At 42.1% G+C, this 25,494-nt stretch overlaps 1 protein-coding gene across 1 annotated transcript in view; it reads left to right on the top strand.

Annotated features, from left to right (window-relative positions):
* CMTM7 (CKLF like MARVEL transmembrane domain containing 7) overlaps positions 1–24,486 on the top strand; it is a gene marked incomplete at its 3' end in the record, with an annotated part of 28,450 nt that extends 3,964 nt beyond the window's left edge. Inside the window, exons 2-4 of the mRNA XM_082015178.1 lie at positions 20,261–20,434; positions 23,273–23,371; positions 24,388–24,486. Coding sequence (XP_081871304.1) covers positions 20,261–20,434; positions 23,273–23,371; positions 24,388–24,486 — 372 coding nt within the window. The remainder of the gene's footprint in view (positions 1–20,260; positions 20,435–23,272; positions 23,372–24,387) is intronic.
* Between the last annotated feature and the right edge of the window lie 1,008 nt (positions 24,487–25,494).

Below are 25,494 nucleotides of genomic sequence, written 5' to 3'. Positions count from 1 at the left end.
GTCTAAAAGTTATGAAGTATCTTCAACATCTAACCCACTTCAACTGGTTTAACTTGGTAGTGGTTAATATAGCTTTTTCTTTTCCCCTTTTCTTTTTGTATTTGCAGTTTTGCCAAGATGTTTTATATTCACAGTAATACACACAGGATCCCACTGTGGTCACCTTGGTACTAAGTAAGTGTGTGAGTGGGTGTTTATCAGTGTGCACAATACACTTATACCAGAGAAGCTAAATAACTTTAGTTTTAGCCAGCTTGGCAAAATTGACACGTGTGGCAATCTTCAATATGCCACAGTAACTGTGCTGATTTATTTGAAGCACATTTGCTCTGTGTCCATGCTGCTGCTGGCTTGTTTTATTGTAAGACTTTCTAGGAGCCTATGTTACTTAGCTTGGCAAGTTCTCATAGATGGGTTCTTGGAAGCCTTTTGAGGCATCCTGTGCCATTAGAGACAACGGTATGAATTTGCATCATATTGTCACCAAGGTGGCTCAAATGGCAGAGTTCATAGGTTGAAATGAGTCTGATTCAGCTGGGTTTCTTGTGGAGCCCTTATATGCCTTTTGTGTTTTTACAACTGAAGTCTGGAGGATACCACAGACACTGTGTTGGACTAGGTCCTGCTTTCGGCACAGCCCATGAGTGGAGCCTGTATAGGTATACCACCATCTTAGGCAGTTGGCTAGTGGGCATGGCTGTGATTGTATCACCTATCCAAAGTGTCTGATGCAGAGATTTGCAAGAGTGTGACCAGGACAGAATGAAGAAAGAAGTGTTGAGAGCTCACGTGTAGAAGAGAGCCATCACAGCATGTGCTCATGTAGGTCTCTCAGGGTTCTCAGACTGTTCTTGGACAGTCCAGAGCTTCTGGACTCTGAGTGGTACAGAGGTGGCCCATGGCCTTTTTCGCCTCTATTTTCCCCTCCTTCAGGTTGGGCCAAGCTAACTTTCATCACAGTTCAGACTGAAGGCGATTGTTCCCACAATAGTGCTATTGTTACTGAGTGGACAATAGTTCTGGCACAATGAGCACAGCCTCAGTATATAAGGTATTTTAAGCTAAAAACAGTGCTGATTCTTTCGGCTCAATCAGAAAGAGCAGTTTCATCAGATAGAAAAGAAGAACATCAAAATTATCTCCTCAAGGCTGAGGAAAAAATTTGCAAACAATTGCAAGGTAAAAAAGGATAAACTCAATAAAAGTTGACTTAACAGTGTCATTTTATCTTGCTAAAAATGCTAAGGCAATAGTTAAAGCTTTTCTGCTGAGTATCTATTTAATTTCCAAAGTGTGTCTCGACAAAAGCAATTACGTACTTGATACATGAATGGCCAACAAGACAGTCTGTAATTCTGAGTAACTTTGAGGTGTGCTGAAACCTCTCTGGGTTATTCGCATATTAACATACGGCTGAATAATAGTATTCAAGAGACTATTAATACCCTAACACTGGAAGCTAGAAAATGCTGGTAGTTAGATTGCTAGAGCTAAGATAAATTTCTGAATGTGTTGGATGATATCAGACAAATTTACTGGGGACCTAAATTCAGAAGTTGTTAAACTATGAGAAGAAAGCAAAATCTGTTAATAGAAGAAAACAATTCCTAAGCAAAACCTTTGATACAGGAAAAGGAAATTCACAAAAGCAAATGATGCTTGGAATGATTTGAGAGCTACTCAATCTTCTAACTTGATCTTGAGCCTGAAACGTCTTTCTGTCCATGGAGGTGATTGAAGTAAAAAATCTAATACTGACAGCAGCGTGTCAGTGACGTATAATTTTGCTTGTATGATAATAATGCTGCTTAGTCAGAAGAGTGGGGTTCTGGTGATATGCAGAGATGCTGAAATTGTAATGCTGTCTCTGAGTCCTGTGTAGACTGGACTTTCAACTTTCCCCTACTATCACTTTGCCTATAGTTCTTCCAAAAGGAAAATAATGTCCAGAATTAACAAGCTTGGTGAAAAATTATGGATGCTAATCTAAAAAGCTTGGATTCACACAGTTCTGTGTTCTGTTTGACTTTTCATCTGACTCATAACAGAATACATGAAAAAGAATGCTGTAATAGCTATCAGTGATGTCACAACACGCTATACAAAAAGTCTTATTTTGAGGCATGCAGGAGGCATTTTGTGTTTGCAAAGAACTGAGGAAAACCACCTCAAGAATATGCAGGTGTCTTCAGTGTGAAACTATGTGATAAACTACTGGCTAAGCAGTAAGACATGGGACATGTTTTTTAGCAGCAAAGTTACTCTCAGGCGAAGGTCAGAGCTATGTGTTGTAGTTTCTAATTATTTCTGTTGTTCTGCTAGAAGCTGCAGTAAAAAGACCTTGCCTGGCATGCTGAGCAAAGAGAGAAAAAAAATAAGTCTTAGATGACTCCAAAGTAAGCAGGAGCACTTGAGTGAGGAATGCCCAAGCCTAGTAATTAAAACCAATACGTCTGGGAAGTCCTGTTATTTCCACTCTGAGATCACTGAAACAGGCTGGCTTACCCAGTTGTATTTTTTTCGTGCCTCTGCTCTGGGTGGCCATTTTACAATTTCTGCCCAGGTATTTGCGTAAGAGCTGGGACCAAACAGTGTGTTCTCTGTGTGTTAACCAAAGTGTGTTTGGTGGTAGGCTGACACAGTTTTATTTCATGGGACAAAACTTCACAAGGAACACCAGTTTAAGGAACTTTCCTTTTCTGTCTCACCTCCATACAGCCAATCTGAGCTGCAGTGATGGCAACTGTTCACAAGGTTACGCAGTAAACCAAACCAGGGAACTGATGTAGTTTTACTTCAGCTCTCCTTTGATTTTCTTTTTTCTGTAAGCGTTTTTAGAGAGCAGTGCAGCCATAGAGACTACTGTCAGCAAGAGTGAGTGTCTGGCATATAAGGGCAGGAACTACATAAGCCTGAAGTGGTTTCATGTGCTTCAAACCATAAGCTGAGAATGGAGTCCTTTTTCTCTTGTGGAGGGGAAGGTTTTGTACCACCTATTTTAATTTCTATCTTTTTCAGCAAAAAAGAAACTAGTAATTTTTCTGATGTTAAAACTGCTCTAGAAGGCTAAAAAATCAACTCCAGTACATTTTGTAAAAAGGCAATTATAGTCATTCTTAAACACGAGGCAATCCCTGTTCTGAATGTGTCAATTAATGTTTTATTTGTATCCTAAAAGAGGCTTCCTAAAAGCACAAAGTTGGAGCTATCTTTCATTGCTTGTTTGACCTATCCATTAGGATTTGTTGCAATACATTCATTAGCAACCCGAGTGCATGCAGTGCTCTTTGTATAGAGGTGATTGCACAAGGGTTAGCAAATACATTTTCTGAAACAAAAAAAAAGGAAATGAAGCCTAGAAATTTACCACATCACCTGAGACATGTTCAATACGCTTGAAAGAGCGGAGTGAAGTATTGGCAGTGGTTTCCTGGCACATTTGCTTTACAGGAAGTTAAATTTGCAAATGCCATTTAAAAATCTTAATCAGGTGTACATGATGTCCATGGATAATAAGATGTGGTGAAAAGCATGGATTCCTACTGCTCTGTGACTTTCCTTTAAGACATGCAAGTGCAGTGTGTTCCCTGACTTCACGCTCTTTAGAGATGGTGTCCCTTTGAACATCTTCCTCTCCTGCCACAGAGAAACAGAAACCAGGGGATGGGTTCTTTTCAAGTGCGGTCTCTATCTGCTTGGAGCCTGTAAATGATAAAGAGCATCTTGCCAACCATCCTTCACTGGGTTCCAGGGCTGTAGATGCTGGAACAATTTATTGTGTTTCATCATGATCCAGTAAAAGCCGTGGCCGTACCTCAGTGCAGGCAGTATACCTGACCGTGAGGCTCTGTTAGGTACCGGCTCTGCATTACCAGGGCAATGGAGTATCGTCCCCCAAAGCCAGACAGTGTTTGCTTACTCTGAGTAAGTGCTTCCTCCCCTCCCCTCCCTGGGGAGTCCTTGTGAGGTATTCACTTAGTACTGCGGCTGAGTTGTCTCCTTTGCACTATTGTCACGTCATGTGCACTGTGGCCTTGTCCTCTTATTTTGTGGTGAGATGTAAAGTATACAGCAGCCAAAAATTGCTACTTTCTGTACACAGAGATCAAACTCTAAAACTGCTGTGATTTTCTTTCACCTGCTTGGGAGCTTCCTCTTTTTTGCATAACTCAGATTCTTAAGGGATCATCATGGCTGAAACAACTCCCTCTGCTGTGATGCTGGTAATTTGATGAATGTAATGGTGAGTACAGGTATGTCAAAGCTAGGTGACTGCAGCTTTCCAAGGAAATTTGGCTGCTGTTCTTGCAACAATAGCAGCAGCTGCAATGCTTATGTCTTCTCTTGCTCACAGCTTCCCTTAAGGAAAGTGGAAATGCAGTGATGACAAGATTGAGAAGCTGTTTCAAGGGGGGATTTTCTTAGAATGTTTTCAGTGGTTTGTTGTTTTTTTTTTAAAAAAATGCCATTAGTGAGTTCAAGGGATGAGTAGTGGCTGCTGGGAGAGAAGTATGCTGTTAACCTGAGATGACCAGTAGCAGCTGCAGAACTATGGGAGGACTTAGCACACTTTCCTGCAAGTCTGTAATCGCACTCTGGGGAGGCCACTTTGAGAGCTCTCTCATCTGTTTGGGAGAAACACAGTCCCCAGTTGCTGCTTGTCACCTGCTGGCTAATTGAGCCTTCTGTAGATCACTTGAGTGAAGGTTCCTAGTAGACACAGGAGCACTGTCCCAGCACGTTTGAGAGGCCTGCCAATCTCCAGGTGGTCACTGAAACCTGTCAGCTGTGACAGTGCCACTGGGGAATGTCCCGATCCAATGTCGGGGGAGGTTTCGATACGATCCCGAGAGCAAGATTAAGACACAAATGAGGTCAAATGCTGTATACCCAAGACAGCTTTTATTATCAAAAGTAAAGAATTAGTAGCGCTAGGACAGAATGGAATAAAAAGACAGAAATCAAGCAAACATTCGGGAGTCACCGCCATGGATCTGTGACATCCCGGGGTCCAAGTCTCTCGAAGTTTTCGGTGGTGGGCAATCACGCTCATAGGTAGCCGGCACACAGAAGGGCTTGTCTTGGCAGTCCCTTTTACTCTCATTCAAGGCCTGCAATTTAGCGTATCTTTGCATTCCTGCATATGCACACACACTTCATGGTGGGTGGCTCCAGCCCCGCTCCTCACATGACTATTGCATGTCTTGTAGCTGGTATCTTGGCAGGGTGTTTTTCATCAACCAGAGATCTCTGTGGCCATGTAGCCATCCTTATCTTGGATAAACAATCTTTGAGACAAATGTTTTATGATTCAGTCTCTCACAGGGAATCTTAAATCCTCTCATTTTTCCCCCTTGTTCATCGCCCTTCACTTCTCTGGCACCTTGCCAAGCATCAAGTGTTTGCACTTGGAAAATGTTCTTTTGTGTGCTAAGGCCCGGTCTGATCCAGCAGCCAGGTTGTGATGATGCCAGTTGGTCTGGAAATTGTCACGATGTTGGCGTTTTCGGGAACTCTCACCTGGTTTTTCCTGATAAAAATTATGATCTGCCAGCACAGCTAACAACACAGTCTTCAGTGATGTAAACAAATCCTCCTCTTATTTGAGGAGACCTTGCTCAAGGCTCCGTTGCCATGGCTAGCGAAGCCTTTGCTGGAGATGACAGATACGAACTTTTTAACTGCTGTCTGTGCGACTGCCAGATGTCAGTGTGGTGTTCTCTGGGGCAGCGAGAGGTACGGCAGGTGTTAACTGAAGATTTGAATCAGTCAAGCAACAAATGCCTCAGACGATAAGAATGGGTTGTGTTGTGAGCAGCATCTGTAAGGGCAAGTGATGAACAGATTGCTTGCTGAGGGTTAGGAGGCATAGGCACTGAGACTTCACTGAGCGGTTCGCAAGTAGTTCCTTATCTCAGTAACTACTTGCAGGAAGATGAGATTGCATATGCTTTTTTTTTTTTTTTGTGCATCTAGTTTGATAGATTACTAGAATGATGGTTGCCATGAGGTACTGGTTTTGTGTTACATGTTCCTATTTGAGTTTTAAGTAGCTGTATGCTGTTAGATATGTATTGGATATCCAGGTCAAGGAGGAAACCTTGCAGCTTGTTGTGCAGAGTTTGTGGGTGTTTGTTAATAATAAACATTGTGTAGCCTGGGCTTCAAGCAGCCAGCCAGTCTGAGCCAGGCTTGGATGGTCAGCCAACGTGGGCTCCTTCTCTGTAGGTGGTATTGCCATGCATGGTTGGTAAATAGATTTTTCAGACAGCCATGAACTGTATGTACAAGAGCTCTATAGCTCACAAGTAAGGATTAAGCTCTTTTTATATTGTATATTACTTACAATATGGGACTTCATTGACTATTTAAACGGTAAACAGTACAAACAACCCAAACAACATCTGCTGAGAATGGTTTGGAGTAATGGTTTCAGAGGTGCCTTGCTCCTACAAGGAGCTTTTCCTCCCAGCCAGCTAAAACGAAGTATGTCAGGTGAGGTGGGCAATCTCCTGCCCCCAAGGAGGTCTCCCTCTCCAGGCCCAGGGTTGGTGAACTCAAAGGACAAAGTTCTCCAGCAATGTGTACATACCTTAAGTGTCTTTGTACCTCCATGAGCATGTTAATCCTATATATCATTGTTGGGTTCCTTTCTGCCATCAGAGCCACTTTTCTGCCATTCCTTAAGGCAGCTCAAACCTGTTAATTTTTAGGTTCTGCCAAAGCCACTTTTGGTGGTCTACAGTTCTCCTCCCAGTCCTTTTCTTTCTCTTGCCTCAGAAGCACCTTGTGTGCTTGAGGCACTTTCTCCATTTACACAAAGCTACCCACACTGTGGACTGTGCTCTCCTGTCATTCTGTCTGACTCTTGGGTTTACCAGGCCGAGAGAATAGCTAACATGGCTCTCCAGGAGGATCTAGATGTTGGAAGTGCTTGCCTTGCAGAGGAGAGAAGTAACAATCGGAGCTTCCTGTGCGATTTCTGAATCTGCAGAGATTTGGTTATATTAATCCCTACATTTTTGGTTGCTAGCATGAGATCCTCCACTTTTTACTAGAGGACTCCGGAGATTCAGGTCTTTTACAATGTTTTTTTACTTCCTATAATCTTCTGAGCTGTGATAGGGGGATTCTCCCTACCATGCCAGATAGATGGTCTTCTACAGTGAAGTGAATAACAGCAGGAGTCACGTGCATGCATGTGTTTTATAGCCATCACATAGTATTTTTCTAAATGGGCATTTGGCTTGGTGGTGTGGCACACAGGTTTCCAACAAACACTACAACCAGTACCTTACCTGGGAGGAAGGCAGTGAGCTCAGGCTGAGCCAGTAGATTCTATCTGTGCATCTGCAGAGAAAAACAATTTTAGAGGATGTGTCCCTGCTCTTACCTGAAACGGCAGGTTCATCTATGTTTTGGGGATTGTGACTTGATCTGAGATGGGAGAGACCATTGCAGTGGGTGGCAAGCTAGCTGTTACATGGGGACTGTTGCCTGCACAGAGCAGTAACTCCTTATTAATAGATGGACAAGCTACGTGCTTGCAAGTATAGTGCTCTCCTGGCTTTGTCCAGAGTAGTACCTTTAGTCATTGCAGGTGTCTAGAAAGGCATAAGGACCTCTTTGAGAGTTAGAGGGGAAGCAGCTGTGTTTCCCAGACTTAAAACCCTACCAGAGCATTTGTTATATTCAAAATTCAATTCCTATCCTTTGCAGACATGCTAAAAATCAGCTGTGCCATTAATACGGTTTTGCAGTGAGTTTTATGTGTTTTGAGAATTGGTTGTGAATTGAATATGGCAGTTGTGCAGCGTTACTCCATTATCACTTACATTGCTGCAGTGTTTTCAGTGTTGTGTGTGCATCTTTTATGTAGGTTGGAAAAACTTACTAATAATGCTTTTACAGTTGAAATGCTTTAAATTTGATTATTAAAACAAATCTGTTATATTGGATTGGAGAAAAAAGAAATAAACTTAAGAGGTTGTTGTTGGTAATGCACTTGTATTGTGGTTGGATTTTTTTTAATTAATTCACTGCCTGATGACAATATAGCCTATTCTTTGCCATATAACTGTGAAGTCCTCAGCTTTCAGTCAATAATGTAGAGGATGGTGTGGTGTCTTTCAGTGTGGTGCGCTGGTGGTGCAGGGACTTGTGGGGATTGAGGCAGGGAGCTAGTTGAGCTGGCACTGGGATTGAAGTATTGCGTATACTGTCATCAGTGGTAGGCAGGACTTAATTGTAGCTAGTCGTTACAAAGAGTTGCCTTTTTAATGATCATGGCTAACATCCTGTAACAAGGGCTCTTTAATAATGTCATTCATGTTCTGGTTCTGTGATTACCCCACATCCTTTTCTACCACTGAGGCCTGTGCCTGAGCAGACTTCTTATTAATAGATAAAGAATACCATTTGCTTGTACTTAGGATTGTCCTCTTATCTGAGTTGTAGGGTGTCTGAATATTATTTCGCCTTTTCTCACCCTCCCACCATTTTTACCTTCAGTAAATAGCCTCTGGATGGTGGTGCACAAGCGAAGTCACTTATCAGAGGCCAGGCAGCCTCCTTATTTTAGCAAAGCAGCCAGACAAGAAGGAAATCTGCCCAGACGCAGGGGCTGAGAGATTGTTGTGCAACCAAAGACTGACTGCTTCACAGAACCATGCACTTGAAGGCAGCTGATTTCATCTGTTGTTAGGGAAGTTTTAAGTGAACTGTTTTTTTTTAATCTTCTTTTTCTAGTAGGTGTTTGGCTGTTACAGCTCACATTTCCAACACCACCCTGGAAGAAGGAAATCTCGATTACAGCAGCAGTCAACATTGTTGCTTTAATTAGCTGGACGAGTCTTGTGTGAACTACAATTGTAGCCTTGGTCTGCGCTTCTCATCTTTCTGTTTTGGGAAGCTGTTAAAAAAAATTGTTTTATTCTGTCCAGAAATATGTACTTAATAATATACGGGTGTTGCTTCACTGTGTTGAGGTGTAACATTCGGAAGTGTACAGCTGCAGTCAGAGACATTTCTCCAGGGCATAGTTATCCTGATTGGCTTGCTTAGAGATGGAAAATTCCACTTACTATCTTGGCTGGTGTCACAAGCTGGAAACTTTGACTTTTTTTTGTTGAAATACAAAAAGCACTTAGCTCTTATTGTATTGTTTTTTTTAAAAAAGGCTGTGATAAAACTGGATATGAATCAGTGGTGTCCCTTGCTCTAAATCTGTAGACAGACAGTTTCTGTACTATTGCTTGCACTAGAACTTGGGTAAGTTTTAAGAGAGTGGAAATGAGACAGTTTTTATCCATTTCATGGATAGCTCTCAGGGTCCTCCTCTTTTCAGATTCAGGAGGAGGGACGTTAAAGCAGTACAAAGGTTCATCAGTGCTCCAGCAGTGCAATGGAGACGCTTTTCTCTCAATGCTGTTTTACAGCATCCAGGTGAAAAAAAAAAACAAACCTGTTTCTGTCTTCTAGAGTGTTAAATTGTCAGAGAAGGACGGAAAGGAAAAGCACTTTCAGGTATTGCCAACTACCAGCTGGAGACTGTTAAACCAGAGCTGCTGCCGACAGTCTTTGTACAGGTGTACTGCCATGCTGAATCCTGTCCCATGACCTTTTTCCCCTGAATGGTGCTAATTTTTAGTTAACTAATTGCAATGCATGTCCTGGTGCAAGGGCGTGGGGAAGATAGCTAGGAAACATTAAAAGAGGGAATTATGATGCTTTCACATGTATAGAGGGAAATTTGGATAGGAGAGATGAGAGACGCAAAGGAGAAGAAATATGGAGTGTAATGTAGGGGAAGGAGAGAAAGGGGAATAAAGAGCAGAAAAAAGGGAAAGGAAACACTGGAGACAAAAAATCATAGTACAGTTTCTTATGAGAGAGTGCAGCAGAAGGTGCAGTCAAGAAAGAAAATATTCTGAGAAAAGCAAGAAAGTGATGGTACATTGTGTGACAGATTAGTCCAATGAAAAGATAATGCAGTGCTGGGTGGATTATACATGGCAATGTGTGTGTCACAGTATTATGGTAGATCTTTGAGATAAGAGTTTCTCTAGAACTGGGTACCTTGAGGCAATTTTGCTTCTTATCGATGTTATCTTTCCTCCCTGCAGTTTAGTTGGTATTTCGCGTCTTATTTCTATATAGAAAAAGAAAATTATTATCCATAGTTAAAAGTTACACAGTAAGACAGCAGTTTCAGCCTGTCAGGATACGGTCTTGGGATTTGCAAAAAATGTGTTCAGTTCCTTTCTGCAATGAAGATTTTTAAGATCATTCTTTGCACTACTGTGGCAGCTAGAGGTCCCAGGCAAGGAGTAGGCCACCTGCAGCGGGTTAACCCCAGCCAGCAGCCAAACACCAACCCAGCCTCTCACTCACTGCCCTCTCCTGTAGAATGGAGAGAAAATAGAAGGTGAAAAGATCCACGCATCGAGATAATGACAGTTTATAAGGAAAGCAAAAGTTGCACAGGCAAGCAAAGCAAAAAGAGGAATTCATTCACTTCTCCCCATGGGCAGGCAGATGTTTAGCAACTTCCTGGAAAGCAGGGCCTCAGCATGTCTAATTGTTGCTTGGGAAGACAAATGCCATAACCTCCAATGTTTCCCCTTATACCTCCTTTTCATGAGCTTTTATCACTGAACACAACATCATATGGTCTTGAATATCCCTTTGGTCAGTTGGCGCCAGCTGTCCTGGCTGTGTCGCTTCTCAGCGTCTTGTCCACTTGCAAGCCTACTTGCTTTGGGGCAAGGGGAGAGAGAAGAGGGAGAGAAATCCTTGCTGCTGTACAAGCACGGTTCATCAGCAACCAAAAGATTGATGGGTTATCAACACTGTTTTAACCATGAATGCAAAGCACAGCACCATACATGCTGCTGTGAAGGCAGTTAAAGTCCATCCCAGCCACGTCCAATACTTCAGCACTGTACAGGGTGTTGTACAGGCACAGTGGGAAAGGATAACTCTTACTCCACAGTCATTAATAAAATTGTGAAAGAACAGCTGGATTCAGGCAAGTAATAATGTGCTGTATGGAACAGTCAGGAGTGGTCAAGAGGATGAATGTAGCCTTAGCATTAAAGATTGCATTTCCAGTTAGAAAACAGGAGTTTATTTGCAATGTCTTGTGCGTGGTGGTTTTTTTGCAACACATGATATCAAAACCTACTGTAAGTAAATAAGTGACAGTCAGGAAATAAATACTAATTCCCATTTCACAGTGAGCTTGGACTATCTTTTTATCTTCTGTGGTATAATGGCAACAAATCAACCAAAGACCAAAAAGACCAACCTTTTTCTACTGTTTTACTTGTTTTGTGGCTTCTTCCTTGGATATTTTAGGGTCAGTCCCACACATATTTTCACCCATGCTTATCTGTTACATCTGTGATCTGTTGATTGTTGGTTTGGGATTTTTTGGAGGATGAGTGTAGGTTTGTTTGGGTTTTTTTTTTAGTGGGCATCTATTCTCATTTACACTATAAAGGAAAACAGTCATCTTGACTTAGAGGTTTATTAGCAGTGCTCAACATTTTTGCCTTATTTTACATGTCTAAAGTGTTTTGAAGGTGAAAAACTTAGCACAATGCATGTGAAGTCTTTATTAGCCCTCATTTGGTGAATGGGGGAGCTGAAGCAGCGAAAGACGTGATTTACTGAAGTACAGACAGTAAGATAGTTACAAACTGGGGTCAGAATTCAAGAGCCAGTGACATTTAATTTCTTCCTTGTTGTGTCAGTGTTTGTGGAGATGTATCTCTAATGCTGAGAACATTAGGCTTTCCTTTAGAGTAGGTTTGTTGTCAATATTGGAGATCATGCTGGATTTATATTTGTGCAGGTAGCTGTGTCTGAGGAAAATTTACTTCTCTCCAAATGTTACAAAAGAATTAAGTATTGGTAATAAAGCCAGAGCTTTATTTATGATATCCATTAAAGCAGGACAGTAGAAAAAGATCATACAAAGCACTTGCACAGATTGATTCTTGGGTTATAAAATTCTTACGTGGTCAGATAAACTACAGACTTCTACCACATGATCAGAAAATGCTTAGTGGTACAAGCTGGCATATAGGTACATGGAGGGCAAAACAAATCCTTTCTTATGTTATGGTTCCTTCATTACCCTCTGTTGTCATTTAACCTGGCGGGTAGCTAAAAGAACCACACAGGCATTTACTTATCCCCTCATCCCCAGTGGAGTATGGGAGAGAATCAGAAAATAAAGGTAAGACTTGCAGGTTGAGATAAAGACAGTTTAACGGGACAGAAAAAAGAAGGGAATAATAATAATGGTAATAATAATAATGATAAAAAAGTATACAAAACAAGTGATGCACAGCAGAACTGCTTACCACCCGCAGACCAATTCCCACTTAGTTCCTGAGCTGCAGCCCCTCCCCAGCCAGCTCCCCCAGTTTATATACTCAGCATGACGTCGTGTGGTATGGAATATCCCTTTGGGCAGTCTGGGTCAGCTGTCCTGGCTGTGTCCCCTCCCAGCTTCCCGTGCACACCCAGCCTTCTCGCTGGCTGGCCAGCATGAGAAGCTGGACAGTCCTTGACTGCTCAGCAACAACTAAAACACCAGTGTGTTATCAACATTATTTTCATCCCAAATCCAAAACAAAGCACTATACCAGCTATCAGGAATAAAACTAATTCTATCCCAGCTGAAACCAGGACACCTTCAGGGTTCTAGTGAGAAAAATTGTATCTGTAATCTCTCGACTGGTGGGTATGTACTTCTGCCTGCCCCTTTCTTGGAGCAGGTGATTCTCTAGTAAGCTACTTTGATGTTAACAGCTTGGTTCAGGTTCTGCATCTTTGCTGATACACTCCAGCACATTTGTTTGTGTTAGTGAAGTCCAGCCTATTAGTCCTGAGACGTGGGCAGCTCTTGGACAGTTTCATGGTGGCCCACATGAGTGGTGGCAAGACTGGAAACCACAGGAGGATCTAGCCACCAGAGATGCTGAGAATTGTGTTGCTGGCTTGCTCTTGATCCCAGTATCATGCTCAGTCCACTCCTGTGAAGCTAGGATGTTTGGGCTGAGCTTTTTCTGTAAACAAATTACATCTACAGGACTACATCCAGCCACGAGCAAGTGCAGGGAGTTAGGTGCAATTCAAACCATCTGAAATCAGGAGTACAATGGCATCTGGGCCTAATGCCAAGGGCCTTTTCTCCAGCGTGCATTTGCCCTGGGAGTAATTGGAAGTTGGATCTTCCTCCTATATATAAACTCCTCATAACACAAAGGCATGATTCCTCTCCTCCCCTTAAGAAGGTGTTGAATTTTCCTGCAGGGGAAGATTGACTTCCTTGAAATCTTGGTACACATTCTCCTTGTTTTCTACTGAGTGTAATCAATGACCAATGGACTTTAGATGCTCATTCTTTGACAGGGACAAGAAAAAAACAGGGTGGAAAACAGCTGATTTTTAAAAAGGAACAGCATTTCCATGGAACGCTTCAAGTATCATTTTATAGCACAGGGGAAGAGAATTGATCACTCATGTCCAGTTCTTCCCTATCCTCTCTAGCCTGAGACGTACAGAAGGAAAGTGTGCCATTCTGAACAGGTTGATGTCATCTCTGTGGGCAGGCAAGAAGGTCCAGGGAGCTGCAGGCTGGTCAGCCTCACCTCAGTCCCTTGGAAGGTGATGAAGAAGATCCTCCTCGAAAGCATTTCCAAACACATGAAGAACAAGAAGGTGATCAGTAGTCAGGATGGATTTACAAAGGGGAAATCATGCTTAACAAACATGATAGCCCTCTACAATGAAGTGACTAGCTTGGTGGACAAGGGGAGAGCAGTGGATGTTGTTTACCTTGAGCTTAGTAAGGTTATGGTCTCCTGTAACATCCTCATAGATAAGCTGACAGGGTATGGCTTAGATAAGTGGGCAGTGAGGTGAAGTAAAAACTGCCTGAATGGCCAGGCCCAGAGGGTTGTGGTAGCAGGTCCTTGGAGGCCAGTCACTAAGTGGTATACCCCAGGGGTCAATACTGGGGCCAGTACCGTTCAACATCTTCATTAATGACCTGGACGATGGGTCAGAGTGCACCCTCGGCAAGTTTGTAGATCTTAAAAGAACTGGGAGGAGTGGCCGATGAGCCAAAAGGTTGTGCTGCTGTTGAGAAGGACCTTGGCAGGCTGGACAGAGAGGAATCTCATCAAGTTCAACAAAGGGAAATGCAAAGTCCCGCATTTGGGGATATCTGAGGGTAAGCCCTGGCATCAGTACAGGCTGGGGGCCAACTGGCTGGAAAGCAGTTCTGCAGAGAAGACCTTGGGGTGTTGGTGGGCAGCAAGCTGACAGTGAGCCAGCCATGCAGTCTTGTGGCAAAGGCGGCCAACAGCATTCTGGGCTGCTTTAAGAAGAGTGTTGCCAGCAAATCAGGATCCTTCCCCGCTACTTGGCAGAGGTGAGCCCACATTTGCAGTGCTGTGTACAGTTCTGGGCTCCCCAGTACAAGAAAGACATGGACTTACTGGGGTGAGTCCAGCACGGATCGACAAAGACGATGAAGGTTCTGGAGCATCATTCACATGAGGAGAAGCTGAGCGAGCTGGGACTGTTCAGCCTGGAGAAGAGAACATTCAGGGGAGCCCACTAATGTGTATAAATACCTGATGGGAGGGAGTGAACGTCAAGGAGATGGAGTCTTCTCAATAGTGCCCAGTGGCAGGACAAGAGGCAACGGGAACATGAAAGTCAATCTGAACATAAGAAAATACTTCTTCACCGTGAGGATGATCAAACACTGGCACAGATTGCCTGGAGAGGTTGTGGAGTCTCCATCCTTGGAGATATTCAAAACCTAGCTAGACATGGTCCTGGGCAATCGGCTATAGGTGTCCCTGCTTGAGTAGGGGGGTTGGACAAGATGACCTCCAGAGGCCCCTTGCAGCCTCAACCATTCTCTGACTCCGTGATCCTTGCTGTGAGCGTGAGACATATAACTGGATTACACCTTAAATTTCCCACATGGCTAGGACACATGTGCTACAGCCCTGGCTGTGGCTGGTTGGCCTGGGCATTGAGCCACATTGAGCAAGTGGTGTCAGCACAGGGGCAAAAGGGTCTTGAGCCTTGCCCTCATCACTTAAAGGCAGCAGCAGCATAACCCCTGGCCCTTCTTTTGTTCTGAAGATCAGATTTCCCAGCCCATGTCCCACCTCTCATTAACACCCTTGAAAGATCTGTGCTTGTTCACCCTTTTTTAGGGGCCGTGGGTTGGCTTTTGAAGGAAGACCATACCAGGAAAGAGCAAATTATGTTTCATTTTTGGTAGAGCTGTGCTCACTTCAAATCAGAATGGAATTTAGGCTTGGGACCTTAATGTCAGTGCCAGCATTTTCCATAGGCACGTTGCAGAGGATGTGGTTGCCTTTTCTCCAGCTCAAAAGTAGAGAAGAGAATGCAGACACTTAGCATCTTTCTTTTATGGTGTCTGTTCTGTCTGGTAAGGTGTTGAGTGCCTCCTGGCAATTGCTGACTGCCTTTAGCTCTCGTTGGCTTCACTGTGAGATAGTGCCTGATATATACCAGTGTTCCTAAACACACTTCATGATTCACTTCAAATATCTGGTCCAATGGAAAGGGAAGAAGTGGATTAGTTTAAACTGATCAACTTCTGTGAAACAGAGTAAATACAGGACTTTATTTACATCCAAAAATCCCTCCTTGGAGTTGATTGGGCATATGTTCTTCGTTTTGCTTTTCAGAAAGCAGAAAACACTTAAATAGTAGTATCCTGCAGTGTGTCCCTCACCCCTTTTGTAATGCAGGGCTGAAGCCTGAATATATTTTGTGGAGCACATTGAAATCTTCTAATGAGACTGACCATCATTCAACCTGTACTTCTGGTCTGACTGGCTTGCTGGCTATGGGTTACATGTCTGCTTGCTCTCACAATCTGTGAAATACTACATTGAAATGAAATGGCAGTGCCCTAATTTTTTTGTGTCTTTAGTTTTTATTTTCAAGATGTATTAACCTGCTCCCCTGAGCACAGGTGCATAAAGAACACTCATAACATTTGATCATTTTAGTGCTTTGCCATTCATTTCTCTTTCTCTCTCTGTGCCACAAATTGACTTCTAAGATACATGTTGAACTGTATCCCAGACAGTTACATATTAAGCATTTTATCGCTCAATTTCAAGTTCTTTGGGAACAGGAATTCCAGAGAGGAAAAAAATACAGTCATCACCCTGTATATCATGATTAACTGATATCTGGTGAAGGAACTTTGGTATTTGTCGCTTTTAAAGGACAAATATTATTATGTGGCTCTATTTCCTATATTTGTTAGCATTCTTTTTCAACAGGTGAGTTTTAAACTCTTGACTGTACCTGCTAGCCATGCAGGCAATCTAGTGTGGCAAACACGGTATCGCTTTGTATAAAGTTGTTGATATGGTCCCCTTTGCACCTGCCCTGTGAAATAGCATTCTGTGTGATCAGAGATCCCTCTTTAGAAATTGCATGTAAATCTCATGTTCTGACATCTATGCTAAGAAAGGAAATCTTTAAAAGAAATACCTCTTGCCATGCAGTAATTTCTTCCTATGTGCGTGCTGAGGCACATCTAAAATCAAAGGAGAATCTTTACTATTGTTTTTAAAATTGTTTTAATTGTGAAGTACAGTTGAAATAGCAAGCATGTTTGTTCAAATGCACATTTCTACCCTGAGATACGGTTGAAGGAGCTGAGCAGATTCTTCACTGGTTGGTACCTCGTATCTTCTTATTTCTGAGGAATGTAACACCTCAGATGAATTTTCTGACCTTGACCTTGGATGGCTCACATTCTTTATGTTTCTTCTCAAAGTTTTATACCTTTTAACTGGAAAAAAAAAAAACCTCTGTGCTTCCATGGAGTTGAAAGAACTGGGTCTAGTTTAAACTAGGGTTTCTTTACTAGTGCTTCTTATAATTTAGATGATGATTGTACTTCAAGGATACAGTCCTTCTTATCCTTTGTACACAGTAAAAAAGTTGATAATGGTTCAAGCATGAAATAAGCCAAAAGGCAAATTTAATATTTCTGTGAATTAGTGCTTCCTACTTGTTTTGTATGGTGAGAGATGATGGTTGTGAAGGCACCTGAATAAAAGAGACCCCTTCTAACCTTTAGTGGTTAGAGAAGTGTTGTCCTCAGCCCACCTTTATCCAAGAGCAAGATTCAACGCTTGCTGTGACTTCTTGTTGAGTCTTCCTATAGAATAAAATTTCATTTTCTCGTGAAAATAATAGCTGTGTGTCTTGCATCACTTCAAGTGTTCCCCTAGATTATAGGGTAAATGACCTGCTGATCTCCTTCTGGTTGTTCAAGTTATTCAGCAGCTAAGTCAGGTGACTCTTTGCTTAACTGACATTAAAATTCAAGGAACCGAGTTGGATGGTCTGTGACAGCCTGAGCCAGCATGATTACTAGCTGCTGCCATCCTGCCTGCTGAGTCCTTCCTATCCTTTCCCTTGGAGTCCTAACTTCTCCCTCACACTCCCTTTCTCACCTGACCCTGCCTTGTATGAATGCAGAGTCAGAGTAAAGTTATTTGCTTTTTTCAGTAGTTCACTTTTCTGATGGCTTAGTACACCTAGGTGGCTCAGCACAGATGAGTAGAGGAGCCACTACATGACAGGGAGTGAAATCAGTGTGGGAAGGAGAAGATGGCAAAGGTCATGGCCCCTCATGAAACCACAGCTTAACGTAGAGCTGGTGTATGTAGACATAGATTAGACAAAACTTAATTAAAATTATCTTAGAATTGAAGAACTGGGCCAGAAGGACTGTCACGGTTTAGCCCCAGATGGCAACTAAGCACCACGCAGTTGCTCGCTCTCTCCCCTACGGTGGGACAGGAGAGAGAATTGGAAGAGTAAAAGTGAGGAAATTCATGGTTTGAGATAAAGACAGTTTAATAAGTAAAGCAAAAGCCACGCACACAAGCAAAGCAAAACAAGGAATTCATTCACTACTCCCCATGGGCAGGCAGGAGTTCAGCCATCTCCAGGGAAGCAGAGCTCCATCACGCCTGATGGTTTCTTGGGAAGACAGACGCCATCACTCTGAATGCCCCTCCATCCCTTCCTTCTTCTTTGCCCCAGCTTTATGTACTGAGCATGATGTCATATGGTATTGAATATCTCTTTGGTCAGCCTGGATCAGCTGTCCTGGCTGTGTTCCCTCACAGCTTCCTGTGCACCCCCAGCCTTCTTGCTAGCAGGCCAGCATGAGAAGCTGGACTGTCCTTGACTACTTAGCAACAACTCAAAACATCAGCACGTTATGAACATTTTCTCATCCCAGATCCAAAACACAGCCTCACACTAGCATCTGTGAAGAAAATTAACCCTACCCTGGCTGAAACCAGGACAAGTATTTAAATGCTGAATTGCAGAGAACATTGCTTTGTTGTCTTCCAAGAAATGTAGCATCTCAGAAAGCTCTGCCATGCACAAGATACAAGACTTTGTGCATTTAGGATTCCCCAGTGGCTAGGCTGTGAGACCCTGAGAGAACAGGCATGGTACAGACCAAAGCACTAAACACACAGGATGCTACTATGCCATTACACTCGCAAAACAGAGGGCAGGAACATATTTGGGGAACAGGGACTGAGCAATACCATGCATTTTCAAAGGCATGTGTAACCTCCATTCCTGAGAAGCTTTGAGCATGATCTAGCCCTGCACCTCAAAATCCCGCCTCCTGTACGTTATATCTGTTTCAAAGGTGGGAGGGGATGTAGGCTTACTCTAGTGCAGAAGCCTGGCACTGGCTTGGACTGAGCATCACAATGCTGATATCAACTACTTGGACTTTTACCACAGTAAAAATAATGGAGCCAGACCAGATCAACAATCGCTTAGCGACTTGTGTGGGGAGGGGTCCCGGAGCACCGACTTTTCTCTCTGGTGCCACCTTTTTGAGGTGGTTCACTGTTGCAACATTGATGTGGCTGTTTGTATGGAGTTTGGCTAAGGTGACAAGGTTTTGTGAACTTCTTGTGAAGTTCTTAGGTGTGTATAGAACTTTTGATTACACTTGAGGATGTATATGTTCAGCCTGTCCACTTAGAACTGAGCAGATGAAACTCAGTTAAAACTACAGTGGGAAGAATCTAAGCTATGTTGTTTTGGTGTTGTTTGGTTTTTTCCCCCTTTTAATCCTAAGGAAATTGTTCTGATAATGGATGCAGTTCGTTAGGAGTTTGGAAGATGAGTGTGCAGGAAAGGATGCTGTAGTCTTGAAATGCTGGCTTCCTCAGATAGTTTTTTAATGTCTTTGAGAAACACTTAAAATGTGAATCATTACTGCTCCTGGCTGACTTTGGGTCAAAGTAAAGTAAAGGATGAAGTAAAAATTGCAGTGGCTGAAAGCATGCATTGACAAAGTCTGTAATAAGAAAATATTCAGATATATCCTCAGCAGATTTATTTTTATCACCTAAGTTAGCCAGGCTGGTAGAAGCAGCAAGATTAGTAAAATAAACAAGTAGCTTTGTGTTAAAAAAATAAAATAGCTTTTGTCCTTTGCAAGCCTACAACTGAAAGTTGTACAATAATGCTTTATAGTTTTATGTGACGATGTTACCATATTAAAGCTCATACCTATTGTACGGGGGATGGGATGAATTAATCAGTTCCTCCAAATGTTTATATTATTTGCTATGATACTATCTTACAGTCTACTAATACTCCTGCTCTGTAGGTGGTAAAAAAGGAAGGGTAAAACTGTTAGCTCAGTTGCAGCCAGATTCTCCGATTTTGCGTGTAAGAACTGTCACTAAATGGAAGTAAAGGCGCCTGTGCTCATGGGCACCTCAATTTTTACAGCCTTCAGTGGTTTCCTGCTGAAAGTCCATGGGCTTTAGATGCTTCAGTTGCTGGTGCAACTCCAGGGCATTCAACACCGCTTCTTTATTTGAGACCACTTGTATCGTCCGTAGAGACTTTTTCAGGTTGGATTTGGGCTGAAACTGCTGCTTTCCTTCTAGCAGTTGGCTCTTTCCCCACTCTTAATGGTTGTTTTAGCTCATTTAACAGCAAATTTTAAAACGTTATTACTGTGCTTGTAACATTCTCCTCCATTTTGGTGGGACCATCCAATTTACATTACATATTTGTCTTCTGTTTCTAAGTGCTGTTTTGTTGTGTTTAAAATGATCTCCATGGCCCTCTGAGCACCATTGTAAAAATATTTAATGTGCCTTTTGTCTTTCAGGTCTCACTGCTGGTTGGATTCATCAGTGTAAATAATTCTCCATGGACAGATTACAGCGCATACAGCTACTTTCAGATTGTCACCATGTGCGACTTGGTTATGATTTTGTTCTTCTACATTATCCACATTTTCAGAATCTACAGGAAGCTCACTTGCATTAGCTGGCCACTTGCGGTAAGTCTGTTAGGTGGTCTGGGTTCCTTCCCTCTCCTTGTGGGTTGATGTCTAGATTACTTAGTCCATTTTTTTGTGCACAATGATAGGCTGTCTTTTGTGTGCTTTTTTTTTGCCTTGCATACAAATCCTTTTGTTGCTTTCATTATTAGTATTCAGTTCAGTAGATGCTGTAATTGTAAGTTTTTTAGCTGATTTAGATTTGATCTTGCCCTCCTTTACACAGATGTAAATCCAGAGTTACTCCAGGAAAGGAGTTTTATTCTGAGACAATGGAAAAGAAGCTACTGACTATCAAGCCTTTAGCAGATGCATCCTAGCTCAGGTCATTTATAGCATCTATTTATAAGGGATTGCTAGAGTACCAAATCATAGCATTAGAATTCATGTACTACACCTTGTCCCAAAATAAAGTCTATGAGTGCTATTTAGGTCAAATGTGTCTCTTTTTGGTATGGTTTTATGTACCTTAACAATAGCAAGAAATAGGAACCTCTGCCTGATTGCCATAGCCTGGCCATCCCTGGGATATCCTGCAGGATGTTCCTGCCTCATTCCCTTATTTCCCCTGCACGTCTATCTCTCATATCCTAGCAGAAGACTGACAAGCAGCACAGAAAATGCAAGACCTGAACTTCCTCAGTAGCTTTGGGTCAGATCGGCTAACGGAAGAGTCCTGTGTCCCAGTATGGGATGACAGATTTTAATAATGTCTTAGGACATGTCTCCCTTATGCGTAATGACATGTTAGTTCCACAGAGGAAGGACCAAAGGGATGGGGAAAGCCAAGTGGAGAGATACAGAGGATTTTGAAATCCGAAGTGGTTGGATGGTGGTTAATGGAAGCAATGTAAGTAGTTTGCAGATAGCAGTTTGCCTATCCGTCCACTTCTAACGAGAGAGAAAAATTTAATTTTCTTTCTAGCTGAAGAATGTAGTTAGACTTGTGCCCCTTCTTATTTTTTCAAACATACACCACCATTATTTGTCTCTAGAAAGTACTTCTTTATCTAGAGATAATAAAGATGCAGGGATTGAAATAAGGGATTGAAATGAGCTAATAAATTACAGTTTTGCAAAGCAGCATTTAGTGTGTGCACTGCTGTAACAGGACTATGCCATTTTGACCTCCACATAGGCTGCTTTCAGTTTTTGTTGTGTGTTTAATGATTCCTAAGTGTTCCAGAGTCACTAGTGAGTTTAAGGTACTGCAGTTTGTGGCTGCTCAGCTTCAGCTAGCTTTATGGGATGTGGTGCTTGAACATTGCCGCTCTTTTACAACAAAACTCCTTTTCAGTCACATATTTAAGTATCTTTAGAACAGAATAGGAAGGCCTGTAAGAGACTGGGAAACTACGACTAGTGTTTCGCCGAGTTTCCTGGCAGGATCTCTACATTGCAATCAGGAGTGATTTGCAGTCAGTAAATTTGCAGTGCTTCAAAAGGTTGTTCAGCATTGACACCTGTTAAAGCTGGGAAGTATTTTGCCAGGGGGGCACTTTCCTGGTCCTGCCAGGGGTTGGTTCTCCACCTAATTTAGCCTTTGATGATTCTTTTGCACCTTTGCCCATCCCTCGGATTCCTCTAAAGTAGTGGCCTGTGTACACTGCATTACTTGGTGTCTCTAAGGAGGCAATGGCATGGCTGATTGGCCTGCTGCATCGTGGACTAGCCAGAGAAGCCTCCTTATGGAAGTAAGTTATTCTAGCAAAAGCAAGGGTTGAGATCTTCATTACCTGAAACAAGGTTACAAATGAGAAAAGTCAAGTTGCAGTCTCAGAGCCTACTTTACGGCAAAGATCCTCCTCAGCTGTTCATAAACATCTGAGCAGAGGGAAACTGTGGTATGGGATGATAGACTACTTCTCTTCTGAAATTGCTTTCAATAATTTTTTTGGGGGACTATATTTTCTCTTGTTTGGTTTGAGAAGGAATCCCTCCTCTCCCTTACACATGGCATTTGCTTGGCTCATGCTGGTAGTGCAATGCAGATAAAGTAAGCAAATACCCTCCTGCCAACCCCACCATGCAAAAGAAACAACCCATGTTCAGTTTGCAAACACCCATATGGGTTGCCATAACCTTTGGGAGGATTCAAAATCTAAATCCATAGACAACCCCTGCTTATAACAAGGTAAAATTGATTCCTGGACTGATACTCATCACACTAGAGGACAGCTTAAAAGCGTTGCCTCTGCACTCTGAGAAGAACCTGCAGGACAGCTGCAGCCACCCTTGCAGACTTAGGAGCCTGGGTGTTGGTTATGAGTTTCTGCGTAATTGCACTTTTTGTGCGTTCTCTCCTGTTTCCAGTCTTGGTTGATGTAAGTTGTTAGTAAATCCAGCAGTAGATCCACTGCTTCCTTTCTAAGATTATCAGAAGTAGGAGCATTTGGTTTTCTACTTACACCATTTGCTGACATTTATTGCCATTTCATATAGGCTAGAGAAATATGCCCTTAACACCTCTTCCTTCCTCCAGAACTGTCTCTTTAAGTAAGGTGTCTCTTTACTTGATGCAATAAAGATAATGTGTTTCACCCTCAATATGTACCATGTTGAATTGAAAGGATTGCATCCATACCCAGTAAATAGATCTTATTCCAGTGACATTAGTAGACCTGGAGATTGGCCTTCTCTCCCTTTTTGAACAGAAAGTCAAGTATGGTACAAAATCCACTCACAAGGTGTTTTTTTCTCTCTCACTTTTCTTTCGAGTGTTTTTTTTTGTCCTCTGGGTTTTAGTAACCTCTGCCAAGTTGTTTTCATTCTTGAGGCATATCAAGATGCTTTCCCAACAAGTTTCCCTTCTGATGCAGGGTGTGCTTGCTTTTACAGGAGTTTCTTCATTATTTAATCGGTACAATTCTGCTTCTCATTGCATCGATTGTAGCAGCATCCAGGAGTTACAATTTGACTGGACTTGTGGCTGGAGCGGTAAGACTGTGTTTATTAGTCTTAACACTTTTTTAATTGTGATATAGATTAAGTAGGGCATTGAAAATCTATTACTTGTAATTTTATTTTCTTACAGACTTGCCTTGCTTGTGTCTTGATTGGATGAACTACCTTATAGCTCATTTCAGTGAATGTTCTGTAGTACAATGCCAACAAAAATATTTTGTTGTGAGACTCCAGACTCACCACTAAAATGGGTATTTGTCTTGTCAGGAAGTTGAAACCAAAGGCTCCTGCTTTAACGCATAGGAACTCATGTGTTTAGGGGAAGAATTAAGACAATTCAGTTTTGACAAATGTCAGTTGTAGCAACTAGAAGCTACCAAAAGCATTTTACCCCAGTCTTTGGTTTTTGATGCCCCTTGCCCCTGAACAGAGCCCTGTTCAAGATAATTTCTCCTGAGCTAAAACCCATGGGGGTCCTGGGCTGACTTACTGGAAGATACTCTCTGCCTCTGTTGGCTGGAGGGCTTTATAGAGAGTGTGGGCAACAGTATTTTCACAGCAGCAGGACCCGAAATACAACTCCTCCAGAATAAAGAATTGCTTTCAGAAACTTAGTCCTGATGATGCAAACAGACTAGAAGACTTACCTGACTTGTTTATTTGGTAGATGGTAGGGAAGGGCTTGTTTGAATGGGGCAGTAAAAGAGCAGTAATCAGAGGTGTTAGAAAAAGCCTTTTCTTTGTTGCAAAATTCTAGTGAGAAGTCTAGAAGGTGACACTCTATGCTGCTGTCCAGCTTTTTCTCCCCCCTTGTATATGACTTTCAGTCTATCTTTCAGTCATTGTTTTGGCAAGATATAAGCTGCTATTATACTATGTAAACTTTTATTTTTGTAGTATAATGGCAGAATGGAGTAAGAAATTACCTTTTTGGGTCTGTTAGTGTTGTAAAATATGTATCAGGATATACAAGAGTGTCCATACATTCATGGAATATGTGTCATCTAATGTTCTGTAAATATTTGTGGTTGGTTTGTTTTCTCATCCAGACTTTCGGGTTCCTAGCTACAGTCCTTTGTGTTTTAAGCATATGGTCATCCTACAAGGTTTCGTGTATCACGCAGTCAACAAGTAAGTATCATGCTTAGTAACTGCCAGAATGCTTCCCAAAATGAATATTTATATTTTCTGCCACAGGGCTGTGTCTGCCTGGAAGGATTTATTAATGTTCTGTTCCTTGTTACTCAAAATTACTCACAAAGCAATAATTCCATATTTTCTGTCAACACGGATGTATCACAGCTACTGACAGCTGTTAACTAGCTACAAGAGCAAAATAACTTGCTTCTAGGAAGCAATGAATGTATCAGTGCTTTCTCTTCTCCCTCCCCCACCCTTTAACAAAATAAGGTTTCCTGTGTGTTCCTTTATCAAGTAGATGAATTTGTTTGTGGCAACGCAAGTGACACTGTCTTCTTTTTCAAAGATGCATCTGTGTGACTCCTTCATCTCTGCAAGACTTCTGCCTTACAAAACAAGATACCAAAGAAGAGCATCCACTACTGAGGAGAGAGCATGGGTATTTGGTTACTAGCCTGGACAGCTGGTAGCTTTTGAAGATCTTCTTCAACACCTATGCAAAACAATGTTGTGAACCAAAGTTCTTTTGTTCCCCCCACTCCCCCCCAAAGAAGTTTATAATGGAGAACGTGCTTTTTATGAGCTTTACAGAGGAAGATAACTTCTGTCTCACAAGCTGGGCTGTGGTCATTTTCAGCCATTTGCAATAAGTGCATTTAAAACTAATTTGGAGAGTCATTTGGTTCTCCTTTCAGAGGGATGGAAAAATTGCTTCTGATTTCCTCCATATGTTTACAGAAGGGAAATCCTGCAAATTCCTACCTGATTCTTAACTTCCAAAGATGATTTGTTTAAGGAAGGAACTGTTACAAACTGATTTGTGCCTGGATAAGATGACCCAGGTCTTTGTTACCTCTTTCTATCAGAACTGTGGACTTTTTCTAACATCAAAAATTACAAACTGCGACTTGAATACATCACTGCAAACACTCTCCTAGCCCCAACAGTACATGATGAAATCAGGTTTTTTCTCCATGAATTTTTACAGGTTATTAACAATCAAAGATTATTCTTTA

This window comes from Phaethon aethereus, assembly GCF_964289735.1.
Source record: "Phaethon aethereus genome assembly, chromosome: 2".
Classification (NCBI taxonomy): domain Eukaryota; kingdom Metazoa; phylum Chordata; class Aves; order Phaethontiformes; family Phaethontidae; genus Phaethon; species Phaethon aethereus.
Note: the sequence above shows the minus strand (reverse complement) of the source record. Positions and strands in the feature narration are given on the sequence as shown.